Genomic DNA, 22,853 nt, shown 5'->3' on the forward strand with positions numbered 1-22,853 from the left:
TATAATTCCGCCAATGCCCAGTTTGGTGAGGCATTAAAGAAAATGCTGTCGGTTTGGCCTAAAGTGAAAATAAACAGTAGGACAAAAAGCGTATTTGTATCAAAATGTCAATGAAGTGTGCATGTTAGCGAATTGAGCACTGTCTAGTAGGCTGTCATATAAAAGCTATTAATCAAACAACAATAACAAGGCAACGAGAAAACCACTCACTGCTTTTGGCTGAATAACTTGAGTAGCTTTAAAAGTATTAATGTAATAGAATAAAACACATTTTTAATAATAATATTTTTTAATAATATTGTTAGTTTTTTTAATAATACCGACCCCTGATATAGAAAAAGTTTTTTTCTAATGCATGATAGAAAAGTATAAACCTTTGTAAAGCAATATTTCAGGCAGAACATTCCACCAGTCAAAAACTTCAGAAAATTGTGCATCATGCATTAGAATGAGAACACAACTAGTGCTGGGCTTAAAAGATACAAGAATACAAGGCCCCCCATACAAGGCCCCTCATGTACTACTTAAAGATATAGTTCACTTAGAAATAATCACCTTATGCCATCCCAGATGTGTATGACTTTCTTTCTTCAACAGAACACAAATTAAGATTTGTTTTTGTTGGTCCATACAATACAAGTGAATGGATGCCAAAAATGTTGCGCTCCAAAAAGCACATAAATGCAGCACAAAAGTAATCCATATGACTCCAGTGGTTAAATCCATGACTTCAGAAGTTATATGATAGATGTGGGTGAGAAACAGATAAATATTTAAGTCCCTTTTTTTGCTAGTAATTCTTCTCCCTGCCCAGTAGATGGCTATATGCATGAAGAATGTGAATCACCAAAAACAAAAGAAGAAGAAAGTGAATGTTAAAGTGGAGATTGACTGAGCAGGGAGGAGAAATTATAGTAGAAATTGACTTAAATATTGATCTGTTTCTCACCCAACCTATCATATCTCTTCTGAAGACATGGATTTAACCACTGGAGTCACATGGATTAGGCTGCTTTTATGCTGACTTGTGTGATTTTTGGAGCTTCAAAATTTTGGCACCTATTTACTTGCATTGTATGGACCAAAAGAGCTGAGATATTCTTCTAAATATCTTAATTTTTGTTCTGCTGAAGAAAGAAAGTCATACACATCCAGGGTGGCATAAGGGTGACTAACTGATGAGAGAATTTTCATTTTTGTGTGATTATACCTTTAAAGCCTGATGTGGCCCCTGTACTTAAACAACTGCTCTACCGCCTCTATTGTGTGGGACACGAAGTGCCAAGTGACCCTACTTTTTTTTTTTTTTTTTTTTTTGCATTCCTTGCATTGTTTTAAAAAACAATTATGCGCAACAATAACTCTCTCAGTCGGCATTAAGGAAAATTCAGACCCTACTCATAAACTGATTTTAATGTAATTGTTTCATACATTATGATATTAAAAATAACTTTTTCATCCTCCCATTTCTGTAATCATGTCACCCTTTTATTTATTTTTTTAAAATCAGATTCATGTAGTGTTTACAGGATCATAGATAAGTGATGTATTTTAAAAGTTGTCAATCACAAACACCTATAAAATACCTTTTTTTTTTTTTTATTCTTTCTGGCAAACAGCCATAAAAGGGAATGTAAATTACAGTATGTGTGCTACATTTTTAAATTGCAGCATATAGTTTTTATTATAAAGGGGCATATCTTTCGCAACTCAGTACTCAATACTCATGAGTACTTTTAAATGAGCTACTTTTTTACTCTTACTTGAGTAGTTTTTAGGACAGGTACTTTTACTTTACTCAAACTACATTTTTTAAGAAGTAACAGTACTTTTACTTAAGTATTATTTTTCAGTACTCTTTCCACCCCTGGTAAAATCATAGCAATAACAGAATATGTAGACCCCAATAATGTCATAATAACATTGGAATATGTAGGCTCCATTGACATCATAATGATATTAGAATGTATAGCCTCAGCACTCTTTCTTCTGCTCTGAATGCTGGTGGAGCTGGAGTCCTTTAATGTCAATGTTTAAACTAAATCCATTTCCTCCAAGCTGTCCTGCAAAGCCTCCTCTGCCCGTTTTGTCCAGAATCCCCATGGTCCTAGAAAGCTTTGTATGAAAAGATTAAATGCACCAAGTCTTGGTCAGATTTACTGTACATGTGTTAAGTCTATATTAAAAGTACGCCATCTAGAGGTACATTTCTAAAGGACCAGTGAAATACTCCATTAGAAGGAGCTGCTAAACTGATTGAAATGACTAAGGACGGGAGGATAAAATTAAAATAATTTTCAAACCTGAAGCGACCTTACTCATCTCTGTCTTTATAGAGCACTGACCTGTGTCTGCAACTGGTAAATACTTTAGTCAAATAAAAAGTGCACTTTTTCTAGTTCTTTGTAAGTTACACTTGATTTATACATTTAAACAAGCTGACTTTTTTTTTTTTGTCTAATACCTTTTCACTTTGGTAGATTGTCTCTGTGAGAGCCATTTCTGATGCTCTCCTTTTAGAAGTGCCATTTGATCCACTGGTAATGTTTGCATTGCACCTCTGAGAGGCAACAACCATAGCTTATACACAGACACTCTTTCGCTGGCAGTCACTCTTGCCACAGGACAGATTGCGTTTGAGAATGAATTGGCGAGCTGTTTGGTTCTCATGTTAGATTGCATCTGCCTGACTGAAGGTGGTGCGAGACTTGTGCAGCTCATTCATAACATTCGTAGTCACTGCTGTTATACTGAATTGTCTGTTAACTGAAGACTTATTTTTGGTTGGCCTCTTTCCATTTATTTCTTTACTTCTGTGATGCATAACATCTAGCATGTCTTTGACACACAAATAGTTGGTTTTTGTAGAGCTATTGAAATGCCCACATTTTTACTCCGGACCCTTCTGAACTATTCTTAAGATTTATTATTGTAGTTAACTAATTATGAGCACTGTATTATTTCCTGATTGCTACCAGGTGACATGTTGAATACTTAAAGAAACCGTTCACCCAAAAATGTTTTTATTTTTATTTTGCCCATTCTCTTTAATTGTATTAAAAAAGAGCATTGTATATATTATGAAAAACCTTTTTGTGTGTGTACATAGTCATATGGGTTTGGAATGACATAAGGGTAAGTAAATGCTGACAGAATTGTCATTTTGCATAAACTATCACTTTAAGGATGAAAAGCCTGAGATAAACAGTCTTGTGTAATACCTTGTTCTTTTGTTTTGTTTTTTTTTTGGTTTTTTTGACTGGTGTTGTTTAAGTCATTTCTTACCTAACATGGTGGATAGACATCTAAAGGATCTACCAGTGTGTTTCCACAAGTTACAATTGTGACCCAAATTTATTTTACACAGATTTGTCAATTGTAAATAACAGTGCAGACTGTCTTGGTTTCATGTGAACATTTTTACATGATTGGTGCAAATAGTTACATGACCAGAGCAATTTAATTCAACTGTGCTCCGCTAAACATTAAGTCTGTATCAGAACTCCATAAAAGGAAGCAAATAAAAACTGTCATGTACAACTACCATATTTAGGATCATGTTTAAAGGGTCTATTATTGATTTATTAATAAGATTACTGTGCCTCATAACATATACAGTACATCATGCTCAGAGGACAAGTAAACATGGAAGTGGTCACAATTGTGACCGGTGGGAAAATTCAGAGACCCATTTTTGAATAGGTGACTGATTGACACCCATTATAAAATTGCAGATTTCAAAGAATTATTACAATAAATGAAACCGATTAAAAGTAAAAAAATAAATTAAAAAAAATGAATATGCAGTTATTCTTGGATTGTCATTCCCTTTTTCTCCACAATTGCTTGATATATATATATATATATGTAGAGCAATTGAACAAAATGACTGTTTCACACTTACTCTGTATTTTCCCATCAGTTACAATTGTGACCATGAATAAATCTCATACTTTCACTAACTTAAAAAAGAAGAAAAAAAAAGAAAAGTCAGACAGTTTCTTTCAGTGGGCTATCCAAGGAGTAAAGTACATGTGCCCACTCATCTGGGAAAAATTTGGCATTAAATGGGTTAAATGGCAATCCAAAAAACTCTTCAAAATTACTTTCTGCTTGTTTTTTAAAATTGGATTTGGCTGTTTTAGCTGTTCGCCATACAATTTGTCTGTCCTACACATTCATACAGATTGTTTGAGGCAATGCTATGCACCTGGATGCTCAGGTCTTTATTCTATGTTTGCTCTGTATTGTAGATTTTTAATATTCAGGCCCGGACAGCCAGGCTGACCTGGGCTCCACCAGCAGGCCTCCAGAACAGAGACAGACACAGTAACGGACACCCCTTCACTTGCAGCTATGAGGTCACTCTCTCAGACAAGGGCCGAAATGGCCAGTACCGCATCATATATAGGTAAAGAAATACTCCCTCTCTGCAACTAACAACTTACTGTTTAGCCTGCTTAAGAGTCATTGGTATGTTTTATAATTGCATTATTTTCCAATCAAGCTGTGCAAAATACAAAAAGTGTGTTTGGATGTACCAGTGATCAGGGGTGAAGGGAAATGTTATATAATTATGTAAGTTCCAGTGTGATTTTATTCCAGAAGTGCAACAAAGTGGATTCTAGTGATGTGAAAAAAATATATTTAAAGGGAAAAAATATAATCAAAGAAAAACTAGATGAAAAAGAAAAAAATATTTTCATGGTTTGATTTTGGCTATTCCAGTGAACAGGCCCCAAAACATCATGTAATTTCAATTTAAAAAAAAGCTACCAAACACAGTTTCTTGGTCACAAAAGTCTCTTGTCAAAAAGTCAGTCTGAAAATATGATTTCATTGTGTGTGTATATAGGATACATAAAATGCTAGCTATTAAATTAGCCTAAACAAGATAAAAGAGTCTGCCATTTTACTCCAAAATATTTCAAATGTAATTTCCATAACAAACTAAATTGGCGACTTCATATGTGGTGGTGGCATTTGTTCATGCCCATACTTGAAGAAACACCCACTCATAAATAAACAATGTTAGACATGAATGCATTATCCAATGAACAGAAACAATTATTAGATGCAGCCTGTTCTCCCACCAGGACCTTTATGATTCAATATCTAGACAGCAGGCAGGAAAGACAATCAGTGGACCCCTCACACCATGTCAACAGCCCTTAGAGACACCTCTCAAATAGATTCAAAACCATCAAAAGCAAAACACTCAGTACCAAGTGTGTTTTTTCCCTTGAGCAGTTGTCCTTTTCGACAAGTCAACAACATCCCTGATAAACAGTCACATTTACACTGTGAAAACTAAAACTTTATTGCTGGCACCCATTAATGTCAATAACTATTATGTGTGTGTCATTTCAGTGGAGAGGAGTTGGAATGCAATTTAAAAGATCTTAGGCCAGCAACAGATTACCACGTCAGGTAAGTGTAGCTTTTACCTCCAATTAAACTCTCCCACGTGCGAGAGCGAACAGCTCAAACAATGACTGTGATTAAATCTTATTTGGACAGGGATTCACGCTGATTTGATGATCTGTATTGTCTTGTACAATATGCTTAGATTATCTGCAGTTTTTTCTTTTATCTTTTTTTGTTAATGAAGTTCACGTTAATAAAATGTTAACTCATAATCTTTAATGTCCCCAGTTATTTAAATCACCACAGCTCTACCTAAATCTCCCTCTAATGGGTTTTCTGTTACTGTTGATTAGTTGGGGCCTGGGTAGCTCAGTGGTAAAATACGCTGGCTACCACCCCTGGAGTTCGCTAGTTCGAATCCAGGGTGTGCTGAGTGACTCCAGCCAGGTCTCCTAAGCAACCAAATTGGCCCGGTTGCTAGGGAGGGTAGAGTCACATGGGGTAATCTCCTCGTGGTCGCTATAATGTGATTTGTTCTCGGTGGGGCGCATGGTGAATTGAGTGCGGTTGCTGCGGTGGATGGCGTGAAGCCTCCACACGCACTATGTCTCCGTGGCAACGCGCTCAACAAGCCACGTGATAAGATGCGCGGGTTGACTGTCTCAGACGCGGAGGCAACTGGGATTCATCCTCCGCCACCTGGACTGAGGCGAATCGCTATGCGACCACGAGGACTTAGAGCGCATTGGGAATTGGGCATTCCAAATTGGGAGAAAAGGGGGAAAAATCCCCCCAAAAAAACCTAAAAAAAAAACTGTTGATTAGTTAAGCTAAGAGTTCGGTGCATCATGGTACTGGAAAGGTCATGCATAAACATGATGCGTGTACTGTTCCTCAAAGAAGCTTTCAAGCCCAAGTTTGATGTAATCTATTAGGACATGGATTCTTGACATTCTTAGTCTCATCACTAGGAGCTCTTTGTTAGTGGCTCACCTTCAGAATCCAGAATTCATAGTGCTGAATTGAAATTGGGTTTCGGTTTGGCCAGGTTTCATTAAATTACATTAAATGTGTTGGCTGAGTCTTCAGTCAGATGGTAGAGCTTGACCATTGACCTTTTGACAACAGTGGGACTGGTACCTAAGGATATTTTCGGATTAGCATACTAACATACGACTCTTACTATGTAGCATACAACTGTTTGAGATATTGTGGAATAATGTCAGAGTCTCTTCTTCTCTGCAGTTAGAGTTGAACCTGAACACACCATTTGTACGTAAGGGTGATAGTTATTTATTTTTTGCTTCTCTTTATTAATCTAAGGAACCTGTTGGTAAATGCATTGAAATGATTTTTGTCCCACACTTTTCAGACAGGAAAAGCAATTAGGTGAAATGTAGGGCCTTAAATGGGTCATGACATGATGGGTTTGGATATCAGATACACCCATTACTAACAGGTACCTAAAATTAAGCATACTGCCATGTAATCTCCATGAACATTTTTGAAAGAATGGGGAATATTTTTTCTGTTCAATTCAGCAGGACAGTTCCTATGTAAGACCCATAATGACATTGTTTACTCCACAAAGCTCAGACTTGAACCCAATTATAGCGAATACCTTTTGGATGAATTAAAATACTGACTGTAATCCAGACCTCATCGCACAGCATCAGAGTCTGTCCTTACAGCTGCTCTTGTCTGTGAATGGGAGAAAACCCCACACCTTGGAAAACCTTCCTGGAAGAGTGTAAGCTGTTATAGCAGGACCTCCCACCTACCTATTAATTCTAATGGTTTTGAAATCACATCTTCTACACATATGGGTGTAGTGTTTGGGTGTTCACACACTTTTGGCTATGTAGTGTATGTTCCTGTTGCTCTTCTGGCACTATGGCAATATCAAGTTCATTGTTTCGATTCCCAAGGAACACATACTGATAAATATATTCCTTGGATGCACTGCAAGTTACTTTTAATAAAAGAATAAATGTAAATGTCATGCAGACCTGGAGATTGCTTGTAGGGTTGACGCAGGAAAGAATCAGTCACTACCCCCACAACTCTGCCTCCTAAATATATTTTTCTTTCTGCTTCAGAGTGAACGCCGTGTGCAATTCAGTGAAAGGCTCATGTTCAGAAGTGGGGGCCTTTACTACCCACAGCAGTACCCCAGACTACCCACTGCCCCCTAAACTGTCCCATCGCACAAAGAGCACACTCACACTGCAGTGGAAGGTACGACCACTGCTCACCACACACATACTGTAGAACTGAACACTGAAACCATGCCAGAATAAAATGATTGACTGCTATCTTATATTTCTTGGTGTTAATCTCTTTGCCATGATTTCCCAGGCAAAGATTAAAGGGAGCGTTTACTCAAAAAATAAAAATTCTGTCATAACCTGTATGGCTTTCTTGCTTCTCTGGAATACAAAAGGATATTCTAAGCAGAATTTTGACCTGAGACATTCTGCAAACATCCCCTTTTTGTTCCATTGAGGAAAAGAAAGTTATTCTGGTTTGGAACAACAGGGGGGGTGAGTAAATGTTGAAAGAAAAATTTATTTTGAGTTTTATCTATCCCTTTAAAACAAGATCGGATATCTAGCACACTGTAATCAATGATAATTCCCCTTAGAAAGTACATTTTAATGTACTGTAATACAAGGCTGAAACTGTGAAGTTTTATTACAGATGAGAACCAACTGTGTTGCTTTAGTAAAGTGTAATTCGCCTCAGAGATATAAAAGAGGTGCTCAATCCTTCTCACAGTTTTAAACATGAAAAATTAACATGATCCAGTACACAAAGAGAACTTCCTATTACATAAATTATTTTCATCAGGAAATGTCACAAGAAGGAAAATGTTTTCACACTTTTTGTGAAGTCCTTTTTTTCTCTCTCTCTCTCTCCCTTCTTAGGCACCAGTCGATAATGGATCAAAAATCACCAGTTACCTTTTAGAGTGGGATGAGGTAATGCCAAATTCTTTGTTATATCAGTTTTAAAAAAAGAAGAGAAAAAAATTTAGTTCTGTTGTTAAAAATGTTAAGGGCCTCTTGGTTGAATAATTTTTACACACCTTTTCAATGCTTAGCATGTCTCTCTAACATCAGCCATATTTTTATTTGTACCTATTCACTGACTTTTTCTGAAACGTTTCCCCCAAACATATCTGAGTGATGTGTCTATTCATCCTTTACAGACCAAAGCACACTTTTGCCACTCCATTTCTCACTCCAGTCATTATTACAGTGGTTTCTAGAAGCTGAGTGCTTTCATTGATTTTTGCCAGTGTGTTGTCCGAAATGTTCGATTACACACAATACAATATACTTCACTTTGGTGGTTGGATTTTCCTTCATTCTGGCTTGAGTAGAGTATCAGCAAACGTGTCAAATATTTGTATTGTAATTTTTATTAAATGGCCATATTTGCCCCTTGGAATTGGAATCCATTATCAGCTCAGGGGCATTTTTTATTTATTTTTTGTTTCCACCATATAAAAACACACAGTTCGCTCTCTCTTTATGTCAGATGCTTCAGTTGAATCACTTTATATAAATACATTTTCAATCTGAACAATTATGGCTGTTACCTATAAAATCAAATCAACATCAAGTACAAAAGCTCTGTAAATAATGCACAAGATGTCATAACACAATAAAATCTGCTAGTATACATTTATTATTATTATTATTATTATTAAGGGGCAATAGTTGACCTGTGGAATTTTTTCCTTTTTAAGGCATATTTTTTTCCCAGCCATAAAAAAACACACACTGCGCTCTCTATGTCAAATGCTTCATTTGAATCACTTAATAGAAATACATTTTCATTTCTAAGAATTATGGCTGTCACCTTTAAAATCATATCAACATCAAATACATGCACATGATATCATAACACAAATAACATATTTTAACATACATTAACAATAATACTACAATACATTTACAACAATACATTTAAAATATGTGGAACATCTTTGACTTTTCAGTGGCCTTTGTGCCCCAAGCCCTGGTTCATTTCTGACCCTGGTATTCAAGTTGTTTGTTAATCATCTGCTTTATTTATTAGGGCAAAAAGAACAACGTTTTCAGAGAATGTTACTTCGGAAGCCAAAGGCACTACAAACTCACTCGCCTGTGTCCAGCCATGGCCTACACGTTTCGGGTGGCGGCACGCAATGACATTGGAATGAGGTATCATTACAAATGTGCACGGATGTACACATGCAGACATGAACACTTTAACTGAATCACAATTTGCCGTGGAAAGGAAAAAGGCAGTAACTACACATTTTGGCAAAATTCAGTTATGAAATTGTGTGTCTTAGACTATGATCTGTCCCTTGACAGACAGGTTTGACTTTGAGAGAAAATTAAGAGTAAAAATCGCAGACTACAAAATCCACAGTATAACACAAGCCATTTTTTTCAATTTCAGTGTTGCCATAGATAATGCGATTTGCCTTTGAAGGGCAGTGTACTTCACTGGTAATGGGAAAGACAGTAAACCTGTATTTGCACACACTGTAATACCACAGACCTTATTCACGCTAGCGCCATCTTTGATTTTTAATAGGAATGACAACAAAGCTGTGAGGGATAGACTTACCATCTCTTCAATGGCACGAACGGTATAAAGCTCCTAGATCACATCTGATTTTACATTACAATAAACACTTAGAACTTAAAAGGCTGAAGAGCCAGATACCAACGGGTGATCTGCGCATTGGTATCCTTCATGCGATGGAGCCACTGGAGCAGGGTGTTGTCCGAACAGAGGGTGAAAGCCCATCCCAGGAGGTAGTACTGAATGATGAGGACCACCCACTTGATGGCCAGGCACTCAACGGTGCTGTACCTTGCCTCTCTCGCCAAAACCTTCTAGCTGATGTATAGCACCGGGTGCTTCTCGACCACCTGGGACAACACGGCTCCCAACCCCCTGTCCATCATGTCGGTCTGTACAACAAAATCAGGAGTATGTAACAACGGCCCGCCACAAAGCACAGCTTTCATCTGCATAAAAGCCTGTTGGCATGGCTTCGACCACCGGACCGGGTCTGGGGCTCCCTTTTTAGTGAGATCGGTCAGCGGGCTGGTGACGTCCGAATAATTAGGCACAAACCTTCTATAAAAGCCAGCCAGCCTAGGAACTGTCTCACCTCCTTTTTGGTCTTGGGTCTCGGGCAGGCCACAACCGCTGCAGTCTTATCAATTTGGGGACACACCTACACATGACCCAAGTGGAACCCCAGATACCATACCTCCACCCGTCCAATTGCGCACTTCTTGGGTTTTGCCATGAGTACCGCCCATCACAGCGACCTCAGAACCACCCTCAGTTACTGCATATGCCTCTGCCAATCATTACTGTATATAATGATGTCATCCAGATAGGCAGTGGCATACGCGGAGTGCAGTCTGAGGATTCAGACCATAAGGTGCTAAAATGTAGCCAGTGCCCCAAACAAACCGAATTGAAGGGTCATGAATTGGTGTAAGCCAAACGGTGTGGAGAAGGCCATTTTCTCACGGGACATTGGTGTTAAGGGGATCTGCCAATAACCCTTCGTTAAATACAGTGTTGAATAAAAGTGAGCTGCGCCCAACCAAACGAGCAGTTCGTCAATATGAGGCATTGGATATGTGTCAGATTTAGACACCGCATTGACCTTTCTATAATCCACACACACCTGACCGAGCCGTTGCTCTTCGGAACCAGCACCACCGGGCTGGCCTAGTCACTGTGGGATTCTTCTATTGCCTTCATATCGAGCATGGTCTTTAATTCTTCCCGAACCACTTTTTTTCATGCTCAGGTAATCGGTAGGTACGACTGTGTACCACTACCCCTGGGGTTGTTTCGATATGGTATTTTATGAGGGTCGTACGACCGGGAAGGGTCGAGAACATGTCAGAGAATTCTCTTTGCAACCAGGCCACATCCGTGATTTGCGACGTTGAGAGGTGGTCTCTGCAAGTGACTGGGGTGCCACGATTGGCTTTTAAGTTCACCTCCGGCCCGAGCTCCTCCCTCTCCGGTACCACCATCACCAAAGCCATGGGGACCACCTCCCTCCATGGTTTTAAGAGGTTGAGGTCAGAAATTTGCCATGCTCCGCCCCATCCGTTCATTTAACCTCATAACCGACTCGCTGTGTGACCTCAAAGGGCCCTTGCCACTTTGCAAGTAATTTAGAGCTTGATGTGGATAGTAATACAAGGACTTTATCTCCCTGTGTAAATTCCCGTAGCTGAGCTCCCCTGTTATATAGCCAGGACTGACGTTCTTGAGCCTGTAGCAAATTAATTTTGTTTAATTTTTCCTTAATAAATTGGAAAATGCTGGCCAATTTGTGCCCAAAATTAGTGGATGGGAGAGGCGGGAACTAACCACAGCCTCAACACTATGCTTTTGTCCCCAAAATTTAATCGTCAGTTACTACAGGATAGTCGTGGAAATCCCCATGCACACACCTTACCTTCACCTTGTGACTAGCACCCAAAGCCTCTTGAACCATGCATTGTTGGATAGAGGTTTGGCTGCAACCCGAATCCACCAAGGCCTGGTATGTACCCCCCTTAATACTCACAGGTATGCGGTATGTCCCAGCTTGATTGGGGGTGGCATGTGGTGCATCTGGGACCCGAAACAATGTCCCCACCTCCATCACCAGGCATTGGTCCCGGAAATGCCCGGGCTCCCTGCCTCTCCAACAGACCGTCCCAGGCTCTACGCCCACGCCCATGGCAGCGGGTCCACCAACCTGGGAGTGAGAGCGGAGAGAGGCAGGGGAAACCAGCGGGTAGTGCAGTCCCTGGAGCTGAGGAGCCGGTTTGGGAGGGGCACTCCCCATTTCCAACGTGCGGCCGTGCTCACCAATGGTCAGCGAGCGGAAGCATTGACACTGCTGCTCGGTTGTCCGGCTGACCCTTTGCAGGATGGCTTTCCTCAAGTCAGCGTGCACCAGGAGGTTCTCCATTGGTAACTGCTGCGCTGCAAGTTGGGCTTCCCCACTGGGTGCTCGATCATCCGCAGGCTCCCGCCGTCTGCTCAAAAAGCTCCAGGAAGGCCTCCAGATCATCTTGGGGGCCCATCGCGGCAGCACCCTACTAGTGCAGCAAGCTCCAGAACACCTGCCAGTCCTCCGCTTGGGTCTGGAGGAGCGCAATAAACCGCTGCTCCTGTTCTGTGCGCAGCTCAAGGAGGGCCTGATGTTGTGTGTGGTGGATGCTGGCGAGGGTCTTGAAAACATCCTCTAGAGGTGAGGCATCCATGGCGGCATTCTTCCTCGCTTAATTCCCGGGTTTCGGCACCAGTGTAACACAGTTCGTAATGGGGTTGCAAGGAGGAAGCGGGAGACGGCGAATCCAACTCAAACGGTATTTATTTTATAACACAAAATTGGCTTTTCAGCACTTCACTCAATAATCAAAAAGCGTCCTGCTCGCTTTTAAATCCATCTCCAACTCTCACTGCAATGACAAACAGCTGTTAAAGACAAACATTGCCAGGTGATGATCCTTACCGTTCTCATCTCCTGATCTCGCTCTCCATTCACAAGCCAGTGCTCAACCACGCCCCCACCACCAGTCCATAAACAGTGTCAGACAGGCAATCAGGTGATCATGCTCCATTCTCACAGTTAAAGCTATCAGACTGAAGTGTAATGTTTGGTCTAGTGGGCATAAACAAGGTTGTTGAAGGGAGATGAAAATGCAGGGCCATCCCTCCTCTCCTCCATCAGGGAGAAATATGAGACTCTACCTCCAGCCAACCACCTTTAGAGCAGTCTGAGGAGGGCATTTTTTATTATTTAAGTGAGAGAAACTAATTTAACATCAGTTGAAATTCAGTTTCCCAGTGGCAGTTGTAGACACTCTCCCACACACAGTAAATAATGTGGGCTCTTGTAAACTTGTCACAACCAGTTAATTGGATGAAAGTGGATTTAAAGCTTCCATAGAGAGGAGAGAGGGAAATATTTCAATTCTTTAATACACTTTGGAAGTTATTCGGACTGCAGCTCTGCTAGAGAAACTCAATCAAACGGTGTCAAACCTGAGAAGGATGCTAATGAGCATGGTGTTGTCAGTTTTATGTTGAGGCTCAGGCAAAATGTCCTACTGAATAATCAACTTATGATATTTACTTCCCCTCACATGTAATTCTGTATGTGATGTGGCCATTTTACATGCTGCTTTCTATGTGTATGTATTTTTCTGTAAATCTATATTTTCTGTCTTCTCTCTTGTTTGTCAGTGGCTTTAGTCCTGAGGTGGTGTTCTACACGACTGGAAATTTGCCCCACCTGCCCCACGCTCCCCGGCTGGTGCGTGCTGGCATCTCTTGGATCACGCTGGAGTGGAACCGGCCAGACGGCTGCACCGCTGAGGAACCTGTCACATACACGCTGGAGATCCAGGAGGAGAACATTGTATGTCATTACAGAACATGATAACAACATGCTCCAGTACTTGTCCAATAAAACTGTCTCTTAAATGGAAACTCATTACATTCTAATGAGAAGCACTTATGATAATCTGTTAATGCAGATATTAAAAAGTCTTGCTGAGGTTTAAATTGTGACCAATAACTGAGTTGCGCTGTTTGTGGCTATTTCTGCAGGGAACAGAGTTTCACCCAAAGTACACTGGAGAAAACTTGACATGTACTGTAGAGGGCCTGAAAAGAAGCACACAGTATAAATTCAGGGTGAGTGAATGTCATTTAACTCTTTTAGCTCCAAATATTAGTAAGCATCCCTCGCACATCTGAGTGGTTGTGGACACAGTAGGACACCGTCAATACAATGGATAAAATAAACCTGCACACTGAAAAAACTTTCAAATCTTTATTAGATGGCAATGTTGCGGTCAAAGACCTTACTCAGGTGTTTTGAACCAAAATGTTGCTGTCTACAAGAATTAAGAGGGCTTTTCACACTGTGCTTAACAGCTCAGGTGCATGTTATCTTCATTCTCAACCCCGCTTTTAACCCCAGGTAAAGCAACGTTTCATACTTGTAATTTTGAAAGTGGGTTAACACTTTTAACCCGGGGTTATAAAAACCCTGCTCCGTAGCAGGGTTAACACCGCATTTGAGGGGTTAACCCTGATTGCAGTGCCAAAGGTATACAGTGTGAAATGTTGCGGTGTTAGAATGTGTAACAAGGAAGGACACCGGGAACTGGATTCTTCAAACACAGGTAGGGAACTTTTAATTGACCACTTCTCTGGTTTACAGCTTCACAATAACACATCAGATTCACAGCAAGGCTCTCAACCCAGTCTCTCTCTCCCGATCTGGCGCTGGCATGGTCTTTTTATGCCGCTCTCCCCAATCTCACTACAATTAGAGACAGGTGTTAGTCATAATTTGGGTCAGGTATATGCACCCTTACCGCACTCTCTCTCCCAACGGATGCTCGCTGCCACAGAATGTTACAGAAAGTTGTTTAGCAACAGACAACCAATCATATAATGCCTCAGCACTTACCTCATTAAATATTCATGCGCTTTGTACAGTCGCTGTTTATGTTCACCGTCTGAGGACAACCAGTAAAGTGTCCACATTAGTGGCAAAGGCGATAATTGCCATGATGAATATTCCATGTTTTTGTGGCATATTTCAAAAGATGATAGACAAACAGATGAACTGCTTGGCGACATTTCCATAGAAGAGAAGAGCTGCTCCATTGACAGGCTGTGTGTCTGTCGTAAGATGCATTCGTACAATCATTGTTATTGACACTGCAAATATGCAAATAAGAACGTTAACCCGGGGTTTACTATTGTACAGTGTGAAACATCAGAACATGAATTCTCAGGATTTATTATTAATCCTGGGTAAATTATGAACAGTGTGAAACAGGTAACCCCGGATTCCGTTTACCCGGGGTTTAGAATAAACCGGGGTTAACAATTTCAAGTGTTAAAAGCCCTAAGGTTTGCAAACGATGACCATGTGCTGGATTTGTAATTTTTTCCCCCAACATTTAAAAGTCATACTTTAATGTAGTGCTTGTTAATTTGGTATCACCATTGAAATGTTTAGTTGATGGGTTGACACAAACGTACCTTGTTTTATTTAAAGTTACTTTATTGAAGATTAAAAATGCCTCCTTATATTTTCATGTTATTTCTTGATCCCGTTCCGCCCTCTTCCCCCATCATTTCCTGTTCTTTTTCTGTGTCCTATCAATAAAAGTGTCAAAGGGCCTTTATTGTCTTAATACATTTTGTTCAAACATGATTGTTGCCAAAATTAATGTAAATGCTGTCCTTCTTGTGGCAGGAAACCATAAACTCATTCCAAGGGATTAGGAAGCTCATACACAACACATGTGTCACAATAAATGCTAAATGGTTGTTATTGTTATGCTCAAAAATACCAAAGATTTGTCTGTGTTGAAGAGCATAATGCTTTCTATGAAGTACTAATCAAATATTCCTTGTCAAGTCATAATAACTCATGTTTTGGTCATGCACAGTGTACTAATGATTAGTGCTCTGCTTGACACATGCTCTTAACAGGTAAAAAATGTTTCGTTTACATGGGAGGGTGAGCAGCGTAACATGTGTACTTCAAGCGTGTATTCACTATACAAAAAACAAAACCTTATATTTTTCCAAACCTGTATTACTTTCTTTCTTCGGTGGAACACAAGAAATTGAAGAATGCTGATGTTACTCTTTTCTTTTTTTTCCCCCAATACAATAAAAGTAAATGGTGACTGAGGCTGTCAGTCTCTAACATTCGCCTAAGATCTCTTTTTGTGTTACACGGAAGAAAGTTATTCAGTTTTGGAACAACATGAGGGTGAGTAAATGTTGACATTTATTTTTGGGTGAACTATCCCTTTAAGCCTTGAATCATTCATTGTTAATTAACTGCTTTAACCTCTTAGTGTAACAATGACTCATACCATAGTTGTTTTTTTTTGTTGTTTTTTTTATCCTATTATTTTAGATATTTTCTTCTCTCACGTTCACATAGAGGACTCTTATCTAATTACGAACGGACCACAGCCCACATCAAGTGCTGCTTTAATGCAGTGAGTAGGACTGGCTTTAGTGCTTTTATAATTAACAGTAATTCCTATGAATAGTGAGCATGCCTCTCAGGTTTTTTTTTTTTTTTTTTGCACTTTATAAGTGGAGGTATCCATTAAGGCTACAAGTGAAAATAATGGGAGTGTGTAAAAGTGTTTGTCATTATCTCTGTATTTGTGACCAAATGTTTGTGTACAAAAGGCCTGCTTCTATTTCTGAATAATCCTTCATTTTATGAGCATTGAGAGGAATCTTAATCATGATGCAATTTTGATAGCTGCCTTATCCAAAGTCCATTTTAGGCATTTTAGATCACTCTGCACCCATATTTGCAACACCCCCGACCATCTGTTGTCTCTGTAAGCAATAGGCATAGGCAATTTAAATAGGCAAGTATCTATTTGAATGGGGAAAGACAGAAATTTCCTAAATTGTTTATCAGGACTACATTTCAATAACATGTTAAATCAGCAATACAATCAAAATAACTTACTCAAAATAACTACTTCAGAAAAGGATTAACCATTTCCTGTTAATTTCAAACACATTTGGTATTTCATTACATCTCAAGTATTCTATAAACAAATGCAACCGGGGGGCTTTTACCCCAAATACAGAGATTTAGTCACCTTGAACAAAACTATTAAGTCTCAAAATAAATTCAGGGATTTTCGTTAGGTACATAAATTTGCACCATTTAAAAAATGATTAATAATTAGATAAAATTGCCTCAAAATCAAACTTTAGACACTGAATGCAATAATCTCATGGATCAGGAAAAGTTTACAGTGTATAGTGATAAACAGGTGTTTAGGAAAGTGCTGTGGTAGTTTTGTTACTATTTAGTGTTTGGGGAGAAAATACAATTAAATGTGCTTTTTACCCTGGGAGAATGAATGATACCTCAATGATACCTCAGGGATGAATGGTACCTCAAATCATGCAGGTTTGTTAGGAGAGTTTTTTTTTTCTTTCTTTTCAGATATACTGTTATTTTTCTAAGCAGTCGGACTAATAATTTTTGCCTGGCAGACAATACAACAGGTGAAAAGAATCCTATAGACTTTCATTGAAGGAGGGCCAAGAGGATCAAATGCATAAAAATGTCCTAGTAACCACCCAGAACACCTTAGGGGGAAAAAAATCTGTTTTTATGCCACTTGACTTGCAGCGCAGAAATTTTACACTCCACATTCATACTCCTGTCTCTCCCTTGTTCTCAGCCCATCCTTTGTTTATTTTGTCTTACTTTGTGTCTTGCAGCTCATAGCCTCTAACTTGGAGGGCAGGAGCAGTCCCAGTGAAGTGCTGGTGTGTAAAACCAGTCCAGACAAACCCGGACCCCCCTCCAGACCCTGCATCAGGGGCCCTATCAGACCCTATAGCTTCAGTGTCAAATGGGGTATGGGTCTTTTATGTGTGCAACTAGCAGAACTGTTCAGTTTGAATTGTTGCATTTGGTGAATTGGTTTCTGGCTGTACGGGGAAATTGCTAAATCTAATTTATTCTGCTTTGAGGCAGACACAATGTGGTTTGCATGTGAACTCGGTCTTTGAATCTTCAAAATGAGGAAGGAATGTCTGCAAATATCAAGTATTTATGTTTTCAAAAAGATATGCAGTAAATGTTATATATTTGGATTTACAAGTAAATTGCAAATTTACATGGAATATTAAAAGGCCCTATTGTACTGCTGTCGTTTTGCTCAGTCTATCTAAAAAGCATACGTCACAATAGACATCACCTTGATGTTTTCCTTTATGCACTTTTTGTTTCAGTTGCTTATCTGAAAAGGCAAGTAGGACAGAGTCTGCAGTTGTTTTGTATTGTGTTGTTATAGTCCTGCAGTGTGATGAAGCTAGTCTTTTTCCCTACAGTAATGAACTAAAAATCTCTGACAGCTTCTATAAACTTCAAGGGCAATTGCCTAAAATTTTGTACAGATGCAGAGAGTTTTTGAAGTTTGCACAGTCGATGCAAGAAGACAGCAGTCTAATACATGGCAAAAAAAAATCATTTTCTTAATCGGTAGTTTGTCATGTTTTCTGAGAGAAATGTCCAAATATCCTGAAAACAAGGTAAATGTACTTGAGAAGCAAAATTGTGCAGTATTGAGCATTTATCTTGAATTAAGTTTATTTTTCTTACCCCTTTGGCAATTGTTTTTCTTGTTTTAAGCAGAAATCTCTCTAAATTATGTTTATGCCTAAATTGAGACAAAAACATTTGCCTATGAGATAACAAAAATACTCTTCATTCAAGATGTATGTTCTGAAAACAATATATTATTTTACTCAGTTTTGCTGTACATTTCCTGTGCATGTACATTTATCTTGTTTTAAGGATGTTTAGATATTTTACTAAAAAACAAGACAAAGATACTGAGTAAGTTAATTAGCTGTGGGAATGCTTCATACTGTCTTCATACGGATTTATCTGTTATGTGTTCTCCTATAGCTTTAAATAACAGCTTGCCGTTTACTCTTTAAATGCCAGTCACTGTTTCATTTAAAAACTAAAGTGTTCTGTTGTTTTTGCTGTCACTTTTCAAATACATTTTATGGTAAACACATTTCATATGTATGCTTTTTCTAATGTTCTTCAAATTCTTCATCTTCATACTACAGATCCTCCACAAGACAATGGAGGTTCAGAAATCTTAAAATACCTCTTGGAGATTTCAGAAGGAAATTCTGATGGTACGTACAGTATTTATGTATGCAAGAGTACACCAGCATGTCATTTTGTGCTTCAGTGTGTTGGTCGCCATCTGTTTGCGGGTTTGTCCTTGGTTAACTTGCATCTAATTTTTAAGCATTTATAAATCCATCTTGTCCTTTAGACACCATACAGAATTGCAGCACAGCCCAGAACTCACTGTTTCCTCCGACGGTCACGTAAACCCTTTCAGAAGAAGTACATAGACAATGTCAGATTTTTTATTTAATTGCATTTCTTTGTCCTCACAATGAGTCATGTCTATGTGAAATGGCTTGTTTCTTTTCTTACTTTCTCGTTGCTCTTTATTTCAATTTCCATTCTAAAGGAGCAATTTTTTTTTTACAGATGTTCTACTACCAGAGCAGTGATTTCACTAAAAGGAATTTCATATGAGCAAAAATATGTGGCACTTTAATATTAATTGCTACAAAAACATTTGCATGTTAATATTAAAACATGGATGTCCACACCTGGAAAAATTTTCAAATTGAGAAAAAAAATCTCAAAACGTTATGGAAAAGGCATGGAAATGTGTATAGTGAATACATTTATGGTCTGCTCTAAAATACTTTATTGATTTGAAAAATCATGTAAAGTAATGAAAAAATCATGTGGGAATTTTGTAATTCCCATGTAAGCTTTGGACGAGTTGAGGATGAATATGTCCACATGTGTAGTGTGAAAGTGAAAGTGTTTGTTCTGCATATGGCATTACATGTCTTGTGTGTTTGGCAGCCAACCAGTGGGACATTGCATACAGTGGCCCTGCCACAGAGTGTGAGTGTGAGAACTTGAAACCTGGCACTTTGTACAGACTGCGCACCTGCAGCATCAGCACAGGCGGCCACAGCCAGGTAACACACATCTCTCACAGGTGACCCTTCATTAGGGTTTGACAGAAAGCAACAATGTATAATTGTAAGAATGAGAGAATTCAACGATACACATCAGGGATGGTCTATATACTGTAGCTAAAACAATTTTATTGATATTTTGATGATATTCCAAATGTATCTTTATTTATTGTATTTGATCTAAAATGAGTGATTTTTTTTTTTTTTTTTTTTTTTTTCCTCAATAGAATAAGCATATTTCCAACCAAACAGATATTGTTTCCAAGTAGATTCAAAATGTAAAAAGTAAAATACAACAAAAGTCTAGTTTAAAATAAAGCCCAAAGTATACTGTTGGGTAGAATTCAAAACTGCTCAGGACAAATCAGGTACTCGTGTACTCAAATAGGTACTCAACTATTGCAAAAGACGCAAACAGTCATTGTTCATAGAGGAAGCAACACACCATATTAAGAACTAAGGGAGTGTAAACTTTTGAACAGAATCATTTGTGTAGATGCAGTTATTATTTTGTCCTGCGGAATATGCAGTTGAATAAGAAGTTTACATACACCTTAGCCAAATACATTTAAACTCAGTTTTGCACAATTTCTGACATTTAATCATAGAAAACATTCCCTATCTTAGGTCAGTTAGGATCACTACTTTATTTGAAAAATGTGAAATGTCAGAATAATAGTAGAGAGAATTATTTATTTCAGATTTTATTACTTTCATCGCATTCCCAGTGGGTCAGAAGTTTACATTAACTTTGTTAGTATTTGGTATCATTGCCTTTAAATTGTTTAACTTGGGTCAAACGTTTTGGGTAGCCTTCCACAAGCTTCTCACAATAAGTTGCTGGAATTTTGGTCCATTTCTCCAGACAGAACTGGTGTAACTGAGTCAGGTTTGTAGGCCTCCTTGCTCGCACACGCTTTTTCAGTTCTGCCCACAAATTTTCTATCAGATTGAGGTCAGGGCTTTGTGATGGCCACTCCAATACATTGACTTTGTTGTCCTTAAGCCATTTTGCTACAACTTTGGAGTTATGCTTGGGGTCATTGTCAATTTGGAAGACCCATTTGTGACCAAGCTTTAACTTCCTGGCTGATGTCTTGAGATGCTGCTTCAATGTATCCACATAATTTTCCTTCCTCATGATGCCATCTATTTTGTGAATTGCACCAGTCCCTCCTGCAGCAAAGCACCCCCACAACATGATACTACCACCCCCATTCTTCATGGTTGGGATGGTGTTCTTCGGCTTGCAAGCCTCACCCTTTTTCCTCAAAACATGATGGTCATTATGGCCAAACAGTTCAATTTTTGTTTCATTAGACCAGAGAATATTTCTCCAAAAAGTAAGATCTTTGTCCCTATGTGCACTTGCAAACTGTAGCCTGGCTTTTTTATGGTGCTTTTGGAGCAGTGGCTTCTTCCTTGCTGAGCAGTCTTTCAGGTTATGTTGAAGTAGGACTCGTTTTACTGTGGATATAGATACTTGTTTATCTGTTTCCTCCAGCATCTTCACAATGTCCTTTGCTGTTGTTCTGGGATTGATTTGCACTTTTTACACTGCGTTCATCTCTAGGAGACAGAATGTGTCTCCTTCCTGAGCGGTATGATGGCTGCGTGGTCCCATGGTGTTTATACTTGCATACAGTTGTTTGTACAGATGAACATGGTACCTTCAGGTATTTGTAAATTGCTCCCAAGGATGAACCAGACTTGTGGAGGTCCACAATTTTTTTTCTGAAGTCTTGGCTGATTTCTTTTGATTTTCCCATGATGTCAAGTAAAGAGGCACTGAGTTTGAAGATAGGCCTTAAAATACATCCACAGGTACACCTCCAATTCAGTACAGTTCAAATCCCAGGGCATGCTGAGTGACTCCAGCCAGGTCTCCTAAGCAACCAAATTGGCCCGGTTGCTAGGGAGGGTAGAGTCACATGGGGTAACCTCCTTGTGGCCGCTATAATGTGGTTCGTTCTCGGGGGAGAACGGTAGTCAGCATCAATACTCGCTGAGATACCCAGGCCCCCTAAAAAAAAATAATTTATGACTTCAACCTAAGTGTATGTAAACTTCTGACTTCAACTGTATGTAAATATCTGTTGTGTCAAATAGCTTCATCAGGGCAGTACTAAATTAAAACAAAATGCAATTTTTATGATCCCTCTTAATTTTTTTAATGACAAACATCTTGCAGATTCTGTAAAGGGGATTAAAACATATCAACATTACTGTAGATGTACTGTATAGTTGTTATGATGAAGTTTGCCTGTGTTTCCACAGTGCTCGGAGAGTCTGCCCGTGCATACACTGTCTGTAGCTCCAGGACGTTGCCAGCCTCCCAGGATTGTGGGCAAAGCCAAACACAAAGAAGTGCACTTACAATGGGGTGAGAGTCAATTTTCAGTCATTCATTTCCCTTTTTCTATTCCCACCACCTCCATGTCCTTCCTATCTATCAATGTTCTGAGTTTATAGTCTTTTCTGAAACTTCATGTCTTATTTTGTTGTTTCTTTACATTGTTCCATGTTCTCTGCAGTTTCACAGTTATTTATGATGCTGTGAAATGACATTACATCGAGCTCCTTGTAGCACTGAGGAGCAGTTCTTCTCTCACGATGCTCAGTACTCATTATGACACAAAATGTCACCTCTTTAACATCCCCACAAGCAGATAAAATTATGGCCACAGTTCTTTGCTATTCTTCCACAAAAAGGAACATTCTTATCTTGCTAAAGAATTCCAGCAGACTGCAATGATGAGTCAGAGTGAGAGTGACTGTCTGCAGTGCGCTTGACTTTCTGACTTTCTGACTCCCTGTAGCAGATCTATCAAATGGGA

General features: G+C 39.1%; 1 protein-coding gene across 2 annotated transcripts in view; it reads left to right on the top strand.

Annotated features, from left to right (window-relative positions):
• LOC127441514 (fibronectin type III domain-containing protein 3B-like) overlaps positions 1-22,853 on the top strand; it is a 225,655-nt gene that overhangs the window by 164,720 nt on the left and 38,082 nt on the right. For both annotated transcript variants that reach the window (XM_051699036.1, XM_051699035.1), the window contains 11 exons: positions 4,254-4,411; positions 5,371-5,430; positions 7,467-7,605; positions 8,295-8,348; positions 9,454-9,578; positions 13,648-13,822; positions 14,014-14,100; positions 17,704-17,842; positions 19,069-19,140; positions 19,898-20,016; positions 22,294-22,399. In XM_051699036.1, the coding sequence (XP_051554996.1) occupies positions 4,254-4,411; positions 5,371-5,430; positions 7,467-7,605; positions 8,295-8,348; positions 9,454-9,578; positions 13,648-13,822; positions 14,014-14,100; positions 17,704-17,842; positions 19,069-19,140; positions 19,898-20,016; positions 22,294-22,399 (1,234 nt within the window). The remainder of the gene's footprint in view (positions 1-4,253; positions 4,412-5,370; positions 5,431-7,466; positions 7,606-8,294; positions 8,349-9,453; positions 9,579-13,647; positions 13,823-14,013; positions 14,101-17,703; positions 17,843-19,068; positions 19,141-19,897; positions 20,017-22,293; positions 22,400-22,853) is intronic.

This window comes from Myxocyprinus asiaticus, chromosome 5, assembly GCF_019703515.2.
Source record: "Myxocyprinus asiaticus isolate MX2 ecotype Aquarium Trade chromosome 5, UBuf_Myxa_2, whole genome shotgun sequence".
Lineage (NCBI taxonomy): Eukaryota > Metazoa > Chordata > Actinopteri > Cypriniformes > Catostomidae > Myxocyprinus > Myxocyprinus asiaticus.